This window comes from Lepisosteus platostomus, chromosome 2 (genome assembly GCF_059453375.1).
Source record: "Lepisosteus platostomus isolate fLepPlt1 chromosome 2, fLepPlt1.hap1, whole genome shotgun sequence".
NCBI lineage: Eukaryota > Metazoa > Chordata > Actinopteri > Semionotiformes > Lepisosteidae > Lepisosteus > Lepisosteus platostomus.
The window spans coordinates 72,497,429-72,517,309 of NC_142612.1; the positions used below are offsets into that span (position 1 = coordinate 72,497,429).

Genomic DNA, 19,881 nt, shown 5'->3' on the forward strand with positions numbered 1-19,881 from the left:
AAAGAGTAGGTGTGTCCTGGCATCCCTCCCAATCATACCAATCATTCCAATCATGGCCTCCTAGTAACCCCCATCTATGAATTGGCTTGATCACTCTGTTCTCCTCCCCACTGGGAGTTGGTGTGTGGGGAGCACATTGGTGCACTTTGGCTGCTGTCACATCATCCAGGTGGATGTGGAGTCCTGATTGCCAAGTGTCCACAAAAGCGCTATATAAGTGTAAGAAATTATTCATTTATTATAGACTAATAAAATGTAAAGAACAAACTCTTGACATGTAAGACAAGAGGAATCGGGGTGGGAGGGTGGAGTTGTGATTAGGACTGCAGGCCCTGGGTCCAACAGAGAACACCACTGCTGCGAACTTGAGCAGGGCCCTTCCCCCACACTGCCCCAGCAAACCCAGCTGTGGAAACGGGTACCACGTTTTGTACAACTTAGAAAATTACTGCCTCTTTAAGTTATATTGGATAAAAACATTTCCAAAATAAATTAAAATTAAAGACAAAGCACAGAATTGATTTTTTCATGTTTCTGGAGAGTGCTCATCAGTTTGGTTCAGTTGTCCATACTTCGGCCTCACAAGACATCTGGCAGAAAAGGCCTTCCTATTTATTCCAGGACTTGAGAGAGGGCCCAACTTCAAAATGAACAAATCCCAACAAAAAAAGCCATATAAAATAAAAAAAAACTTATGCTGTTACATTCTGCTTCAAATCAACCGAGACAAGGAAAAGAGTAACTGTAAGCCACTGTTAGATCATTTATAAACTTTGTGTCGATTTCAACACTGTATCAACATATTTGTTTCAGTGACTGAAACACCCCGTGCTTGATCCTTTGAACTACGTTTGATAAGGTCTGTCTCTTGCTGAATGAAATTATGTTTACGTCAACATAACCTGATACTTTTGTTTAGCCTTCAGACTCAGTGCCTAAAAAATAAGCACTGGATCAAAAAAAGGGTTACAGAGTATCACTTATTGTACTCCACAAATTATATCACCCTAATTGAGGTATTCACCAATTATCTGTACTTATCTGTTTCCTATCAACCAATTCGCAGTCCAAACACATATTTTGCAACATGCCTGTAATTTGAAAATTAATCTAGTGTGAAGAATATTTGTCAAAAGCTTCCCAAAAATCAAAATATACCAATTAGATACTGTGTGTACTGTAAATACATTATTGCTGTTATTTGTTGTGGTGGCAAGCTTTCTTATAAATATAGATAAGGAGCAAAATGTTTTTATAAAGCTTACTTGTTCTTGTCAATTAAGAACCATCAATGATAACAAAACAATACGTATTTCAATATTACCGTTAACTACAGTTTACGATTTATTTTACTGTAACTATGACTAATAATAAATAATGAAGTTATCTCAATGCCTTGTGTTATTGAAGCAATTAACGAAGTACTATAACGTTTGATATTGATTAAAACAACGTTACCACTTTTCCAAAATACAAGTTTGTATTCGGCGCCCTCCAGGGACGAGAAACCAGCGTTTACACAACGTGCGGCTGAATTACTTTGCAAGAAACACAAGGAAGCGAAAACACAAAAGGTCATCATTGTTATACTTTTGCTTTCGGATCAAGGCCAGGAAAGGCAGTTTTTTTTTTATTACACCAGAAAGGTAGATACTCAGGTACGATTTAAACTCCAGAAGTTTGTATTTAAGATCATAATAATGAAACGTTTTAGTTTAGAACAATACTGGCTCTCTTTTGGATTCGTTTTCATCTGGAAATTGTAGTCTTGTGTAAATACCGTAATACGGGATTTAATGAAGGGAATTATTTAAATTCATGCTCGTTAGAGAGCGAGATATCGCAGAGTGTTATCTCTGCATTTGTTCATACGTGTACAGCTACTGGTTTTCTGTGTTTGATAGTTTGGTACTTCACTGCTGACGGCCCTTGTCGGAGCTACTTGTTTACTTGTTTGCTTTGCTTTCTTGTTTGAGTAGCTCAGAATATTTCGAACATCAATTAAGATCAGTTTTATGTATGTCTCACTGCACTGCAATTTTTAGAAGTACATTTACTGTCTTGTTAACACTTTGTCAAAACATTTCATGTACTATTCTTCCAGTTAGACAATGAGCGACAGTGATATCAGTCCGTTCACCGTGATCTGTGTGGGATCGAGTTTCGCTTTCTCCGCGCTCTTTTATCACTTATACAAGCAAAAGAGAGAAGAAATTCAAAAGCTTAAGGTAAAGTAGCAAAGTGCTTTTAATTTACGATTGTGCCAATAACCGCGTTGTCTTCATGCACTGAACAATATGACATTTAAAAGTAGATTTAACAGTGACTGGAGAAATGGGTGTTTATATGTGTTGCATTAATTTCCCACAAAAATAGATTTAATTTGGAAAATCGTTGTTGTGCATATGCTCTATCTTACGTAGCCTGAATTTGAAATTGGCGTGGCAGTACTACATAAAAGATATTCATTAATCAATTTTTCTTTCTTTATAAGGCGATACCGAAGTTTCAGCCTAATGAAGAGTTACTAAAGATTGTTAAATCCTCACAGCACAAATATCTCCAGTATGTTGCAATTGAAGGTAAATTATTTTATTGCTGAACCATACTAGCTTTAGTCTGCGACCACATTTCCTTCAATTATTTTTTTTGTCCGTGCTGATATTGTAACAAGACCAATTCAGTATTTTCATTAATTCCCAAGTATAAGATCTAGACCTAAAACATTGAAACCCTCAATCCCAGTTCTGGCTTCCCTTTTATCTGACTTCAGACTTAATTAACATTGAGTTTTTAATGTCATGGCCTATTTACCTTTGCTCTTGTTGGTATGTATTTTATCCACTCTCTTTAAACACAAGGAACCCTGCTGAAGCTGGTTGGTACCACACTTGGAAGATTTGATTTTGGAAACATTGGTATAGTATAACGTAATGTAGCACTGTGGGAAGATAAATTTGAAGCTGAAGACACTCATGACTGTACCAAAAAATACATCCAATAATTTTCAATGTGGAATCACAAGGCAAAGGTGGTGAGAACACAGCACCCCTGATGAAAGCCGCACAGTATTGTGTAACACTGGCCTTCCTTATCGGCCTAGTGGCAGTAAGGGCTGCTGTTTGTGTTCCAGGACATGTTCAACCAGATGGTGAGCCTCTGGCCAGCCAGTATGTCCCACGATGCTTTGGGGTGATTCAGAGGGTCGCTGTGCAAGAGCACTGGAAAGTGTGGAACTCCATCATGAAGACATGGTCAGTACACAGGGAAAATAATCCACCCGTCAGGCCCTTTCAGTTTCAGCAATGTCCACTACAGCCTCATCTTTCTGTGTGAAAATGGTTCTTCCTCTTCCAGTTCTTTTTATTTTTGCTGTATTGCAAGCTTTATTCCAGTTTTTGCAAGCCAGCTAATTACCAAAAACCAGGTTCAGATGACACGAATTAGTCTTGTTCCTTCACATGCTTTCCATAAACATTTAGGACCACTTTCAGGAAAAAGGGGAAAAAATAACTGAAACTTTGAGTGAAAATGTGCCACTTCCCATAAATATTTTTCAAAACCTGAAGATAAAATGTCTGGTTATCTGACATTAATTTAAATGTTAAATTCTGCAAATAAAAACAAATACGGCGAAAGTTTTATCACTTGTTTGTCCTCTTTTTTTTTTTTAGATTTTTATCCCCAGGAATCAAACATCTAATGTTACTGCAGGTGCAATTTGTGATACTAATAAATAAACAGTTGTAGTTTTCCCAGTGTTAGATTGAAACAGAACCTTGCTCAGTTTATGGCGTAAAACTATTAGACCACGAATTAAAAGGCTTTGAGAGGTGAATAACACGGCTTTAAAAGTCAGATTGAGAACTGAATTGAAAATATAGCAGATTTTTGTAAAAAAAAAAAGCTTTGTTCTGACGTTTTGGCGCCCTGGGCTTACCGCTGCTCCTCCTTTAGGGCTCACACGAGGAAGAACCGCAAGGAGTCAATGAACACCGTGCCCTTCAGCCTGGCGTCCTCCAGCAGCGCAGTGGCGGTGAGGGTGACGTCTCCGCTGCAGGCCTCGGGCCTGCACCTGGAGACGGTGCACCAGCGCGTGCGCGAGCCCCAGGAGGGCCTTGTGGACCTCGTGGTGCAGGGGCTGTCCGGGGAGAAGCCCGCCGGGCTGGAGGAGAGCGAGGAGCTGCTGCGCGTCGGTGCCATGGCGACAGGGTTCGGGGAGCTGGTCCTGGAACAGGGCCAAGTGCTGAAGCTTATCCCTCCGCGGGACGGGAGGGAGTACATCCTGGTTGCCACGGACTACAGAGGCTTTTTGCAGAAGCATGAGGGGTCAGCTTCAATGTGGAAAGTGCTGACCGCTGCCTTTGGGATTGCAGGAGCTGTCCTCCTGGCACTGGCCATTTATAAGGCCTACTGGAAGCAGAAAGACAGGAGGGCTGATTAGTTCTTCCGGGGGAGTCTCGTCTTGAAAGAGACACCTGTGAGAGTTGCAGTGATCTCCTAATCTTCTTGGCAAGGGGCAGTTAAAACCCAGACCTTCCAATTTTGCTAATGAAAAAGAGCTTCCAATCAGTATGGTTAATCAAGCCATTACAGAGATGATCAAAACAAACTGCTGTAAGTATATGGATTGTAAGGCCCTGTATTTTAAATACCTCTATTCTAGATCTCTTCCTGTCATTACAATACAGTATATAGTCTGGAGAAGCAGCATCAATGCTGGACTAGATCAGGACCCCAAATAGAAAGCAGTGAAAAGTTAAATGCTTATAATCATCATTGTAAAATTAAGGGTTTCAGAGAGGTAGTGATGTACTTGGTGAGCCATTCAACGGAGCCTGTCTGAGTGGATAACACCTGTTAAGACAGAAGAGCTCAAGAATATTGGTGCATTGGGTGTTTCACATGTCTGGAGTCACTTGCAACTCTCTAAGAACTTCCCAGTCATTGCTTATAGAAAATCAAAAAAAGAAATTATCACTGATTACTCACTGCTTTTTGAGGGGCTGGATATTTTTTTTTTCTGGTAACTGCCTCATACGGTCACTATCCTATTCCCTCATTGAACTTGTGCTGATTGACAAGGCTGCAAATCAAGTTGGATTTTAGTGAAAAGATGGGTGTTCAAAATCAGACATTAAGCTTTAAGACACTTGTGATTCTGAAAAACGGTCACAGCAGAATAGGGGTAACAGATGCAACTCAATCTAAACCTGAACTCACAAGAACTGTTATGTTTACACTTTTTATGCATTTAAGCGATCAAAAAAGATAATGCAAAGTGTTTTTTAAAGGAAATGCACAAATAAAAATTCTAAACAAAACTTAAAAGTGTTTTTTCCAATAAAAACATTTATCAGCTATTCTGCTATCTGGTCTTTATCCTTGCCTTACCTAGTTTCCAGACTCCTTCCTCGACCAGCTGTCCGTTAAAGGGCTCAGTGCTTTGTCACTTCTGCTTTGCCATCATTGAGTCACAGGGAGTGAAGCCTCAGCAGCTCACCTTTTCCTTTATTTGATAGTTTCTTGGGATCTTATCAGCCCAGTGTATTTCATCAGCCCCATAAAAGCCAGGATGAGTGATAATTCGGACACACAGGACCTTTTGACTTGATGAGAACTTAAAAGAGTTTCTTTGTTTATAGTTATTTAACCTTTCAGTGCTCCCATGTGTCAGAGACTTCCAGAGGCAATTTCCTCCTGGAACGTCCCCTTAAACATTTTGTAATAACTTTGTAGTATAGGCAGTCCCGTTTCAGGATTTAAATTCAAGCTAAAATATAATGAGGCATAGAAAACACACCAAATGCTATTGGCACCAGTATTTAGTTGTTGTCATTTTATAGATCGAGTACTGCTTCTACTGGGCACAGGTAATTGAGAAACATTGTTGTGAGCTGTTCTTAAAAGGATTCATTATCCGATAGGTTTTTCTCATGCATGTACTGGAGCATGTTAGTACTGTCTTTGTCAAATACTGTATTTTAAACAAATGCTGCCAACACTGAGTAATTTTAATCATTATCTCTGTGCTTAGTCTAAGGATCTGGAAAGTAACTAATCATTATGGCTAAGATAGAAAAATTATCTTCTTTGCCATCAAATACTACATTTGCGTGAGCCACAGAGACCATGTGGTGCTAATTGTTCTCCCATCTTATAAAACTTGAATCAAAAACCAAACACGTCAATCAAAAGTTCAAGAGTCTGACCTTTTCTTACATCAGGGTAGCGGTAAAAAAAAGGCTTTTTGACTTATTCCCACCTACCACAAAATGGATAACAAAGAAATGCATTGTTTTATGTAACTATTTGCATTTTCAATGTATTTTTCCCCTGAGAGTTTTTCTCTTCATGTCCTGACTGGCAGCTCAGGAAACACTGAAGAGCCCATGTGAAAATGGAAACAAGGCATAAGTTGGTTTCAACAATGACTACAACAAGGCAGAGGAAAGTGAGAAAGCAGGTCAGGGGCACTGTCACCTTGTTCAACAAATCTTAATGTTGGAGGCTTCCGTTGTTAGCAAATCTCTTTCAGAATGGAAAGCAAACCCGGTCTTTCTTCTGTACCTAGTTGATATATAGAAAAGAGCGAGCATTGATCAGGACGTTATTAAAATTGTACATTGTGCCACCCTTCTTTTCTTTTGTTGTAGTACAACATATTGGTGCTACAAATCATTTGACAAAACAGGGTCAAAACAGACCACTGTAAACATAGTGAGATATCCCTAATGCATAATTATAATAGATTTAAATTATGTTAAACAGTTGTTTACATTAGAGCTAATGTAAGTTAGCTCTATCATTGGAAATTAACTGTAAATACAAAAATACAAGTTAAAACGAGTCTGCTGTAAATTCTGTTCCTTCACTATTAGATTTTGTCATTTTTACCTCTCAGTCCGTTTCTATGGAACAAGTCATTATCCATTTGCCCTTTTATTGGTTCACCTAGTATCACCTTTTTACTGGCTCTGCAGAGTATTTTTGATCTCTCATTCATGCAATTCATCAGGAGACATCTTTCAGATCTCCCAGCAGCTCAGACAACATGATCAATGTGGAATAAATGTCTGCATTCAAGGTATGTCCAATCTGTGGTGATAATGAGCATCAAAAAGTAAGTTATTATTCTACACCAGACCGTTGCAGTGAAAAGAACAAGTCACTTGATGCTGTGTACAACTCGAAAATGACACACGAGTACTTTGCAAAAGGGTTTTAATAGTGAAGTTTAATATATAGTATTTTTACCACAAAGAAATGGCAAACACAAAATTCAAGTAAGAATGTTTGAAAATAATCTATAAATGCATGACCCAGTGCCAAAGAATATACTTAGTATGTGGTTTTCAGAATTTTGCCATTTACTCGATACATCCATCCGATTTTGAAATGATCAATTTTGTTTTTCAGGTGTCAGAGAACAAGAGAAATCAGTAGGGAGACTCTTCTGAGCTGCCCACCTCCGAGCTGTTTGCTTGTAACGCATCGCAGGCAGCACAGCCCCATACCCCCATGCCAGAGGGTCAGAGCTGAACTGTGGAGAAGCTCCTCCCTCACACAGTGCACTGCAAACCTCCCAGGGGGGCCACAGGGGTAGCTGACATTGCCGAGAATCCAGGGCACCCTGGCGACTCCCACCCTCCCCTCAGTACTGCCATAGTGCACCGCTGCTTGGGAAATCCCAGTCACTGCTGGCTGGTGACATGACCAGGCTTGAACCCACAGAGCTCAACTTGTGCATGGGAGGCCTCCACTTTAACTTGAGTATTTTTAGCATGCATGTGTTTTTATAATGCATTACCTTTGCGGCATATCTTTTATTTCTTTTACATTCACGGATATGGTCTCATTAGAAAGGAGAAGTTGAAAAATGTCCCTTCATTAAAATTATAATGTACACTTCTCCTGAGAGCAAAGCTGAAACTCTCAATCCACTTTCCTATACAAATGGAGCAGATTGGAAGAACTATATTTCATAATAAATAAATTAATTCATGAAGCACTGAGTGAAGAGCTATTTTCATTCAAGACCACAGCCCAAGCATTCCTTTGACTGCTCTCCTCCACTCTGTCACCTGTGACCACACAGACACAGAGACATTATGCTGGTCCGGACAGGACACAGCTTCTGGCGGTAGGAATGACTTCACTCCCCGTCCTCTTCAGAAGATTCATCCTCTGCTTCTTCCAGCCACTTGATGAACTTCAACAACTGTGATGACAAAGGATCATAAGTGTACCACTTGCTGTACCCACTGAGGCATTGAGTTTCAGAACAGAACTATATCTTCTAGCAATATTAGGGGATTGTTCTAGAATTACAAAAAGTTTTATTTTTCCCCATAAAAATATATTCTATTTGCATTTACTAAAACGACTTCCAAGTCATTTCATCACCATGGTTTTTAGAATCGCAATTATTTAAGATGATGTTGATCAGAATTTTTTATTACTAAAAGGGTGCTCTAAGTTAGCACCCAAATACCTATCACTGTTTGTTTCTGTTAAAACATCACTCATTTCCTTCAATGCAAACATGAACTGTTGACTCTCTCATATGCGCTGTTCAATTCAACTGTGATGCCTGTGTTACTCTCCAACCCCAGCCCACTTGCATTTCAACTGCACATCCCTGATCAGGATGAAGATTGTTGTTCAACCTGAAACCTTTGCTCCCATGGTGGCACAAGACCTGCTATTTCCTTTGCCAACTGACTCACCCCCTGGTTCTTGCGCAGCTGCCTGCCCTTTTCTGAACTCACACCTTTGGAGAACCAGCGCAGTATGGCTTCCTCAGCTAGAATTTCCTGCTGGTAGGCATTCATCAGAACCTGGGAGCAAAAAAAGTGCAAAAGAAAATGACCTAAAGAAAAATGCATTGCCAATGGATCAACAAAGATAAACAACAAAAATGGAATAGAATTTGCATTGCAACTGAATGTGAATCTAAGCATGCATGCAGTTCAGATAAATCTCCACCCAGTAACATAATGAGCCAGAACTTTTGCTTAATAATTTACAGTCATATAAAATCATCATAACCCAGGTGAATTGTACATGATAATCTTTTCTGTCTGAATGTGATATGTACTTGAAATTTTCAAATGTAAATATTGTAATAGTAAGATTTTATGCAAAAAGCTTTTCCTCTTATACCTTATTCTTATAAGGTAGCATGCAGGCGTGTTTTACTAGTCAGACAGAGGAAAATATTTGCACAGAGACATACAACCAGTGATAGGTTTCAGTGTGAAATTCATTCTTTTCCAGATTACAGCATACTATATGGATGCAGTAATGCAAAATAGACCCTTTATGGTGTAAAAGAATGACTGAAGAAATACATCTGATGGAATTTCATGATCTTAACAGGAAACTGCAGCAAGTTCAGGGAATTAATACAAAGAAACAATTCCAGCTCAAACGGTATAAAAAAAGTATTAATGATAAAAGAAAGCACAAGGGTGTTCTAAAAAAAGAATAATATTAAGAGTCAACAGACTCACTTTAAGCATCGCTCCCCAGTGAGTATCATACTCCAGGAAAAATTCCTCAATGGCAGCCAAGCAGTCCAGGTGGTCTTGAGCTCTTTTGACGTAGTTTTTAAAGACAAGGGCCCATCTCTTTAAGAGCTGAAAAGATAAAAACAAATCTCAAAGCACATCTTGCTACAGACTACAATTAAAAGGGGACTGCTTGGATTCCTTTGGGGTTCCTTGCTCAGCTTTTAGGGTCTGAAATCCAGCACCTAGGTAAGCATCTTAAAATTGTTGGAGGATGGTTATAGGTTGATTGAATTCTTCACTTAGCTGCAAAGCAGTTAATGACTCATGGGGTTATAGGCAACCTGCCACTTTATAGCCCCTGAACCCTAGCATATACTATTTTATAGCACTGTGCACAGTGCCATCAAATCAAATGACTTCAGTTTTCAACACAAATCTGTTTTCAGCTATATATCACACTTAAAGCTTTTAAGTTCTCTTGACACCTTGATACCTCAACCTGACAAATGCTTACAAAATGAAAGCCTGATTCGATCATTCACAACTTCTTGTACAAAGGTTAGGTCCGTCCGAAGTCAGGGATGAATTAAATTGTATCCTGACAAAAATATTAAAGAAACACACCTGAATGACTTAAAAGAAGGGTTTTTGATGGAACCAAACACTAAAAGTTTAAGAATTCAGAAAATTCTTAAAATTGTAAAAGCCAACTAATTTATTTCATTTTTCACAATTCTCCTTTGCAGCTATACATGTTGCAGACAGGCACGCCATGATTCAGTTTGTGACATTTGCGGATGTTCAGTGTTGGTCACCTACAGGAATGAGCCGAGAGCCGTACTGAGAGGTGGTTAGCTGCTGCCCTTCCTGCTGGAAGGGAAATTCCAAGACCACTTTAGTGAGTATTTGCATCACCTCCTTCAAGGTGATGTTATAGGCGTATCTGTGGAATAGAAAAAAAGGTGGCCATTAGTTGTTAAAAAGATAACTCCACTACTTGAGACATGATTTCAGGTAAGTGTGATTTGGTTACATCCTTTAGACTGTATACTATCTAATGCTTTACCATTTTTTTAAAGCCATAACCCTATACTCAATTCTAAACACATAAACAGAAAACTTTACATGACCATTGGCAATGCAGTATATCTCTAATTTTGACAGCACCGTAAGTGTAAAAAGGATTCTGTTATGTCACAGGAGTTCAATGAAATGTGTATCTCCAAGAATATTAAATATTACCCCCTTTATTTCACATCTAAGATGAGGAACGTACACTGTTTCATGAATTATCTGGTATATCTGAGATCTGAAAGGGACTGGGGAGGAAGGGAAACTGTCTTACTTTAGAGAGTTGATCTCCAGAACCAGGTTGTCACAGCTGATGTTCTCTTCTATTCCTCTCTGAAGAGTTCCCTGTACCTCTGCCTGGAAAACTGCCATCAAAAACCACATGACCACATTTTCTCAATGCTGCTGTTTGAGAAGACCAGCTCACATCATCAGAACCATTTTCAATCACCTGCTAACATCACTGGATTTCAGACCTACAGTATATCATCATTTTAAAATGAAAGAACACGTAAAACATATCACAATGACTTAAATTAAAACCGGACCTTGGCAACTTTAAAAACTTGAATGACACAGGGAACAGAGCTACCATTGTTCCCAGAATTACTTTGCAAATGGTATTAAATAACCTTATCCAGTGATAATCCTACATAAGATGTGCATGGAAATGTAGTCCATTATCTGATGGATGAAAAGATGATAAACTGTTGGAAGAGAAAGTTTTTTTTATGTTATTATTTAAGTTATTTGAGTTTCAACAGAAGGTGAGATCTCATTTTAAAAAAAATAAAGTTTTAGTTTCACATTATTATAGAATAGGCTGAATAGAACTTTCAAATATATACAGTACCTATTAATCCAAATCTGTTAACTTTAGAGATGTTCAAAGATTATACAGTTGTATAATTTTTTTTTTACTGGAGCAATTTAGGCGATGAAACTTAAGAAGTTATTCAAGGGGAAACATAATAAAATCAAACATCTTCCGAGATGTAAAACAAATACAAAATCTCAAAGCTGCCCACTGTGAACTATGACCTTTCTGTGGCCTCTCACCTTTGACATCATCCAGCTCAGGAGATGCACCCCGGCTGTCCAGGTCGTGAGAGCCCTCACTGACCTCACTGTCACTCTCACTCTCCGGGTCGGGGTTCAGCACCATACCTGCCAAGACACTCCTGATGAAGCACAGCTCCAAAACACTCAGCAGTTAATGTAATGATTAACGACTGAAGGTTTCTTTTTTAACAAGCAGCATACCATAAATTTAAGCTGAAAATACTGCTTTTCACAGATTCTGAAAAGTAGTGAGGCTGGCATATGCAACAACACATGTTTACTTTTTAGTGATTAAGTTATTTGGTAATGGGATTATTCTGCATGTTCAAGTATTCACTGTAGATAACGTCATGGAACACTGAGTAACTCAATAGTTTACTGTTTTTATGTGAAATATGAATTCCTACCCCACAAAGACTGGGACAACTCATCTTCTTCTGCCTCTGTCAGGTTGCTTGATCTCCAAATGTAACCTTTGCCTTCTGACCCAACCTCGGCAGCACTGAAAGCTTAATGTAAATTATGTTTAAAGCTAGTAGGTTTTCTTTTTGAAGAAAAAACAATCATACATATCAGAAAGACATTCATTCACAAAGTGCCCAAAAGTTCAATTCCCTAGTAGGTTTTGTAAATATGTATTTTGGAATTATCTACTTTTCAAAAGCAATATGCACCCATACCTCTTTTTATGAATGCAATTAGTTCTCAGAAACCCTATTGTACAGCAAAAATGTGTACGAAGAAAAACCTTTTTCCATTATTTGCAATTATTTATCATTTCCAAATATTATGGAACCCAAAATGTCACCCTTACTCTTACTTTCTTCACCAAAAAAATGACAAAAAAAACAATAACTACCATTCATACTTTGTTTTACGTAGTTAGACATCATTAATCATACCTAGGTACAGTACTGTACAGTAACCACTTCGTTTGCTTTATGTATTATTACACACTCACAATTTTCTTAATATCTTTAGGGTCTATGATAAAGTCTAAATCACAACGTTTTTTACACAAAAAGTAAGAGCTCACACAATAATGAACAATGCATGAAGCAAGAAGCTGTGAACTGTATCAAACATGCCTCTCATGCCACTCTGTGCCAGCTCTCACCGATACTAGTCAGTCCAATGTGATCCGAACACTCAATACGAAATGAGTCTATATGATGCCTTCCTCGTCACTCTCAACATTTGGTGGAGGTTTTGAAAATTTTCTTTGTAATGCTTCTTTGTAGTTTTGAAATTGACTTTTGTTATTCGAAATGCGGGTGAAAATTCCTATAATTCGTAGTATTGCATTTTCATAAAAAGAACATTCATAAAAACAGGAACTGGTGTATACAGGTTAGGTATTGCATTACCATGCTGGCTAAAACAACAATATCTATGGAGGTGCAGTTCTGAATCTTTCAGTGTTACCTTAGGCTTTACAAGCGCAAAGTGTAACGATGTGTAAGGGTATTACAAAAGTAAAATCACACTTTCCTAGCCAGCCTTTATCTCCTGCCACAAACAGGACAAACTTAAAAACCAAGCTAGCCCACAATACAGCCCATCTATTTAACCAAGACTTTATGTACTAATCTTTCTGACAACTTCTAAGGCACAGGATTTCTGAAAATACATTCTAGGAAATAAATAAGCACACCTATTTTGTGTCTCTCTCCATTATCCACACAATTAAAGAGCCCAAGGTTTTGCATACATACTATACATATGCATTTCTAAATAAAAAAAACTTTAACCAAGATCACCAAAGGAAAAAGATTACCTTTTAACTTTGCTTTGGCTTGGCTGCTGCTGACCTCTGCTTCATCACTCAGGAACTCGTCTTCATCCTCCTCATCCTCCTCGTCAGGATGGTGCATTGACACAACTGTGCCTTCTGGGAGTGTCACACTGGGCCCAATGACCACCTACCACAACGAAAATCACAACCCAAAAGGCTCACCAATAAGAATTAGATCTCCCCAGCATATTATAATCCACTATGTTACTTCCATTGAAAACAATAAGTAAAAAAATGGCATTTTCTTAGAGCTACATTTTCACATACTCCATCATGACAATCAAGATTAAGAATATCAATCCAAAGTGAAATAGCGCCTCTCCCTGAATCAAGAAGAGCTGCACTTGAAAGATCTTCCAATATTTTGTCAGATCTAGGCATTCAGTATCTTAAAGATCTACAGACACAGTAACTGCTGGCAACTACTCAACTAAGATGCAGGTGTAGACTCACATTAAAAGAAAGGACACACTGGCGATTCAAAATGACATTTTCCTTCACTTCCACGTTATCGCAAAGAACCGACTGCTTGATTTCTGAGTTGCTGGCGATGCAGACGTTATTCCAGATGTAGGCCCTGTCCAATACCACATTGTTCCCTAGAAAAGGGCAAGATATGGATTAGACTATAAGTGGGTGCTCTTACATGAAATAATAAACACAGTAGGCAAGCTTCAACACTAACACAGACGGGTATTTCATTTATAAGTAACTGAGAATGCAGAGTGTTATAAGTAGCTCAGTTACACGGCTCTGCTTGTGAAGTCACATTTGGCTAGTGACATGACCCAGATTCGAGCCCAAAATGCTTGGATCACAGAGCATTTACTGATTGAGTCGCCCATATTAAAAACTTGAAACTATCCTTGAAGATTTTGGGACCAAACCCAATCTATTCTCGCATCAAATTTACGTGGGGGTACTTCAGGCAGACATAGCGCTACATTTAAAATAATTAAAGGGGAACTGCAATGCCATTGTAATATTTCGGGGTTAGAAAGAATCAGCATTGATGAGTACATTTCAAGAGGCAATAAAAGTAAAATGTAGTGAGCAGGAAGGGCAGCTTCACGTCACAATTCATGGGAACTCGAAGGCGACTTACAGTACCTTCACAAAGTTCACGATTTTGTGCTTAATTCATTTTTTTCTCATTTTGTTTTTCTATAATGGCAATGAATTTATTTTGTGACCGAGATTTAAAAACTGGTCTGAGAAACTGGGACCGGTGGTCGCCTTTGAACTGCAGGTCCAATAACTGCAGCTTCCTTTGCTCACAGCCACGTTGTTTAAAACTTCTCTGGGTGCCGGAATATATCTAACTTTGATCAGTTCAAGCCAGCACCCGTCAACGTTTCTGGTAGCAGCCCGGCCCGGAATGGGGGGGGTTTGCAGTCGGCGCCGTACCGATGGTGCAGCCGTTCCCGATGACGCTGTTGGAGATGTGGCAGTTGGTGCCGATGCTCGTGCCCTGGCCGATCAGCACATTCTCTTCCATGTGGCTGCCGTGGCCCAGGCTGACCCCTGCGCCGCGGTACACGTTGTGCCGGGAGTGAGTGCAGGCCTGCCCCTCCTGGTCGGCGAAGTTCACCTCGGGGGTGAGCGGGAAAACCCAGCGCCGCACGATGTCCGAGGAGACGGTGTCGTACATCAGCAGGTTGGACACTCGGGCTCCGTACTCATCCCCGGTCACGTGCATGTGGATCTGGTTTCCCAAAATCTGGAATGCCAGAGAGGCACAGACTGGAAAAAGGCCATCACTCGCCAGATTTGCATATCAAGGAATTTACAGTGGTGTGAAAGTGGCAGCTCATCTGTCTCACATGCAGTGTATTGCGTCTGCTTCTGGGATAAAATGATTATGAAGGATCAAACTGAAACATAAATTGTTGTACAAACTGATGTGAGAGCGATAATTTCCCCCAATGCTTCTATCCCCTTCTGGTCAATTACTGGATATCAAAAATTAAAACATGTTTGGTTTCCAAATTAATTTCAACTTTATAAAAAATTGTTTTCTTAAATTTAGAAGCACCAAGTATTTTGTTAATCTAGTTATAGAACAGCCAACTGTGTGTTTGCGTGTCAGAGCAGGACTAGGAACCTTGCAACTTCAGGTGCAGGAAAGGTGTGTCCTGAGCTCTTTTACATATGGACTCAAAACCTTCTTCTTCAGAAAGGCTTTTATTTAACTGATGTCTGTGTCTAACCTTTTGCATCTTCTGCTGAACTCCAAAGCCTCCTGTTTCTCCTATCTTCATTACAGTTTTTGTTGTTTTAATTTTTTCTTTTCTGTAAAGCACTTTGAGAATAGGCTAATTAAAAAAGTTATTATTATTAAAAATGTTACCTGATGGAGGCTACATAAAAATCAACTCATTAGTATTTCATAGGAAACTTTTGCACAATGTCATCAATTAAAAAAATAAAAAATGTTTTTACTTCCAACCTGGCACCTGTTATACTTTTCCCCGGCTAACACTTGAGATGATCACTAGTCTTTGAATCATACCTCTTCGTTGACCAGGATTCCACGGACAAAGTCGTTTCTTGTCTGGTAGTCAAAATTGTCAGTGAACAGCTCTGCAACCTGGAAATGAATGCTGATTTGGAGCAAATCAAGCAAATTTGACTTTTGCGAGTGATGTCACCTGCATGGAACACGTCTCTAGTTTTCTGTCTTTTCTAGAAATGTACAAACCTGTGGGGAGCAGATACTAATGTGGCAGTCGAGCAGATCATGACGAATTTCAATCTCATCACTTCCACCGTGGAACAGATTCTTGGAAACAAAATACAGGGTGGATGAAACACTCTGACTTCTGCACTGTAACATTTTATGTTTAAGTAATCAATTAAAACAACATACTGTTAACTATCATTTTGTTTAAAAAATATATTTTCAATATTCTGCAATTTATATATTATAGGATACAGTTTTAAATTTTTACTTTTAGAAGACTGGAAGTGAAGCTTCAGACTCTTTTTCTTCATCACCTTATTAGCACTGCTAACAACTGCTTACCATTGGGAAACGGAGTTTCTTTAGCCCATGAGTCTTCTGGTAGTGAAGAACCCGCTTGCTCTTGCTGTCCACAGCTACAATAACATCGTCTTCCTCACAGCGTGACTTGTGACCGGGCGACGACTCCTTGAAAATCATGGTCATCACAGACACGTTCTTTTCTGCCTTGCGACGATTCCTACGCAGAAGAATGATTGTGGTTCATTTGTGACTTGTGATCCACAAAATAGAACGGAAGAAAACACATCATAACTAATGCAGTTCTGGAACGCAAGAACCGTGCATCCCTCTTGAGTGAGGAAAAGCGGAATGAAACTCACTTTTTTATGCAACAGCCAACTTGCTATGAACCTACAAGAATCCGGCTCCTGGAAGTCTAGCATGTCAGCAGCTCTTCATTCCAGCTCAACTAGCAAATGCCTCAAGCAGCTCATCATTGGCCAATTTAACAACTTCTCGCAGTGCTTCAGGTGACGCTACCGTACGCAGAGAAAACCAGTACAGACACCTGCCCTCCAGAACCAGACATGGAGAGCCCTGGCCTACAATCCATCCATACAGCAGCTCTACATGAAGCTACATACACCCTCAGGAGTTCAGGGGCTCTACCTGTGTTCCTGCAGGGCTTGGGTGACATCGATGTTGGACACCACGTCCCCATAAACAAGAAGGAAGTCACCACGGACGAGAGACTTGGCATCGACGTCCCTCAGCACGTCCCCCAGGGAACGGTACAGGTCTGACGTGATGACGTGTACTGTGTTTGGGGAGGTCGGGCGGCACCATTTTGACTTCCTAAGGAATAAAGATGGAAATAAACACAACAGATACCAGACAGCTTTCTGCAGAGTGACAAACTTAGACGGGAACTGCAGTCCCCATTCCTCAGGACTGGTAATTGAACCTCAGTAACAAAATAAATTGACTGTGTTTGCAAAATTTGACCAGTTCTGAAACAAGCACAAAATTGTGAACTTTAAGAAAGTGCTGGATAGTTGCCATGGTGTGGCAACCCCCCAGTATCCCCAGGGGGAGAGAGCAAGAGTTCCCACAAATTGCCATGTGATGCGGCCCTTCCTGCTCACTAGTCTCCACAATGAATATTGTAATGGGATGTACGAACATATAAATACAGGTTGTACAGCAGACATTTAATTGCAGAAATGTTCCAAAGTGATCTGCATGCAGAGTTAACAGGTACTGTAAGTAGTATTTGTAGCAATATCGTGAAGTGGATAACAATATTTCTGTTGGATTCAAATAGATGTGTTCACAAGTCCGCATGATCACAACATCGTAGCGCTGCTTCATCTCATCGGACGTTTTGTTGCCTTGTTCTGAATTACAGAATATGGCACTGCGCACACCTGGAAATGTTATCTATGTTGTGATGTAAATTGGAGCTTTAACACGTTACTGTGTATATTCTACTTTCATTGGATCTTGAAATGCACTCATCAATGCTAATTCCTTCTAATCCCAAACTATAAAAATATCCCTACAGTTCCCCTTTAAGGTTGAATTTAAACGTAATATGTAGTTCCTGTGGAAAAAAAAAGCCATAAAACCTCACTGCAGATGAGTACAAATCAGTCTGAGATGTTGTGAAAACAAATCTCTTTTTACAAAGAAGGGACGTTACTCACAACAAGTGCTCTTTGATTTTATTCGACATCCAGCAACAAAAGACAAACGTTTCCTGGACACCAGTGGCGGTGAGGCATTCCAGTGTATAGTCAATCATGGCCACATTGGCCAGTGGGAACAAAGCCTGAATGACAGAAAAGCAACTGTCAAACAACCACTTCACATAAAGCATAAAGTTAAATATTCAATATTAAATATTCAGTAGACAGTAGGATGATTAATACAATTCAGAAACCAAACATAGTTGTAGCACTGATATATAAGAATGTCAGTCAATGTTTCAAATATATTTGTTTTTCCCCCCCCAAAATCAACATTATACCACTTTACAATCTTAATACTATAATTAAACATACTTCTGGGAAAATGAACATTTGCTATACTATCATACCACTATTATGAATTAATGTGAATTCGTGTGAATGTAATCAGTGGTTAAGGATCCAGTTGCCGTTTCCTGAGTAAGAGATAAACAATACCCATACAGGGAGATAAAGTGAAAGCGCAACATAGTAATTTAGTAAAATACTACTGGCATGAAAAACGTACGCAGGATTAATGTTATGAGCGTTTTAAACATAATTCTAAACCTAGAGTTAGTTTAGACCCAACGGGGTTTGAAAAAAGAACATTATATTTTGGACTAGAGCAAAAAAAACAAACATTATATGCTGTCCCGTCACAATAATTACTTAAAATTAGTTACAATGAAGCAACATGTTAACGGGATACAGTTTTACATTTCTACTTTTAGAAGACTTTTCTGTTGTTAGTTATGTATTTGTGTTGCACCTGTCCCTATACATAACACGAATAAATAAATTAGAAGGTATGGGACGGAGTAATTAGAATATACAGAAATAAGAGAAAACAGAGCACTTGCTAAAGTACTGTAAGTCAGTGCGATGAATACTAGGCGATGAAAACCTGATGTCAACAGTTATACGTAATACTTTTATTTAAAAATCAAGAAGCGTGCAGTCAAAAAGTAAAACACAAAATGAACGTTGTTGAGAAACCAGCTTTGCATTTCATTTCACACACAGCCATGTGCACACGCCACACTGACCCTGGGCTGATCTTTAGAAATGGGGAAAAATCTCCGGGTGAAGCTGTCGGCTATCAGAACAGCCTGAAGCGGCTGCTCCTCCTCTTCTTGCCCGGCAAGACCCTTTCTGTTCGCGCTGCCAGTCGCAGAGTTGGCACGGCTCTGTTTCCCAACTCTACCTGCCATGTTTCCTTGCTCGTCTCCTCTCCTGACGATCGCCAAACTACGGCAAGCGCGATGGGACAAACGTTGCCTTTGTATATGTGAAAGGGGAATACCAGAAAACTCATTTGAGTTTCTTTTTGTAGACCTTGGGTTAAAATAAGTCACTTATTTGTCAGACCAAATGCTAAACATTTAACATGATAACTATAAGATTGGGTAAAAGATATTGGGAAATATGTACAATGCAAACAACATACTTTCTTTTTTACTTGTATAGGCTTTGAGGATTATAAGATACTAAATGAACTACAACTAAAAAAGTTAAAATAACTACAATATCTTGGTATCAGCGTAATAATGTGAAAAAAAAATGTGTGGGTTCATATATTGATAAGATCATAATTTAATTTTAAATATTCTGTGCCACATATACAGGGCAGCATGGTGCTTACATGTATTTACTTATAATTGCTTACACTTACATAGCACTTTTCTGGACACTCCACACAAAGCCCTTTCAGGTAACAGGGACTCCCCTCCACCCTCACCAATG

The 19,881-nt window shown here is 39.2% G+C and overlaps 2 protein-coding genes across 4 annotated transcripts; one reads left to right on the top strand and one right to left on the bottom strand.

Moving 5' to 3' along the window:
• Positions 1 to 1,474: 1,474 nt before the first annotated feature.
• On the top strand, positions 1,475 to 5,363 carry mul3 (mitochondrial E3 ubiquitin protein ligase 3). 3 transcript variants are annotated; one of them, XM_088617099.1, is made up of 5 exons: positions 1,475 to 1,574; positions 2,105 to 2,228; positions 2,495 to 2,582; positions 3,134 to 3,254; positions 3,958 to 5,363. In XM_088617099.1, exons 2-5 carry the CDS (start codon positions 2,112 to 2,114, stop codon positions 4,442 to 4,444), a joined length of 813 nt encoding a protein of 270 aa, XP_088473225.1. In that variant the 5' UTR covers positions 1,475 to 1,574; positions 2,105 to 2,111; the 3' UTR covers positions 4,445 to 5,363. The 3 variants fall into 3 exon arrangements, with proteins under 3 accessions (XP_088473225.1, XP_088473216.1, XP_088473206.1); XM_088617090.1 differs by having other exon boundaries at positions 1,499 to 1,646; XM_088617080.1 differs by having other exon boundaries at positions 1,500 to 1,658.
• Positions 5,364 to 7,218: 1,855 nt separating this feature from the next.
• eif2b5 (eukaryotic translation initiation factor 2B, subunit 5 epsilon) lies at positions 7,219 to 19,401 on the bottom strand. Its single transcript, XM_088617070.1, has 16 exons — positions 19,185 to 19,401; positions 18,115 to 18,239; positions 17,078 to 17,263; positions 16,469 to 16,646; positions 16,145 to 16,225; positions 15,956 to 16,033; positions 14,851 to 15,163; positions 13,897 to 14,042; positions 13,426 to 13,570; positions 12,056 to 12,157; positions 11,646 to 11,753; positions 10,861 to 10,951; positions 10,335 to 10,458; positions 9,516 to 9,641; positions 8,730 to 8,840; positions 7,219 to 8,221 (listed from the first exon to the last, which is right to left on the bottom strand). The coding sequence occupies exons 1-16, from the start codon at positions 19,347 to 19,349 to the stop codon at positions 8,156 to 8,158; spliced, it is 2,145 nt and encodes a 714-aa protein (XP_088473196.1). The 5' UTR covers positions 19,350 to 19,401; the 3' UTR covers positions 7,219 to 8,155.
• Between the last annotated feature and the right edge of the window lie 480 nt (positions 19,402 to 19,881).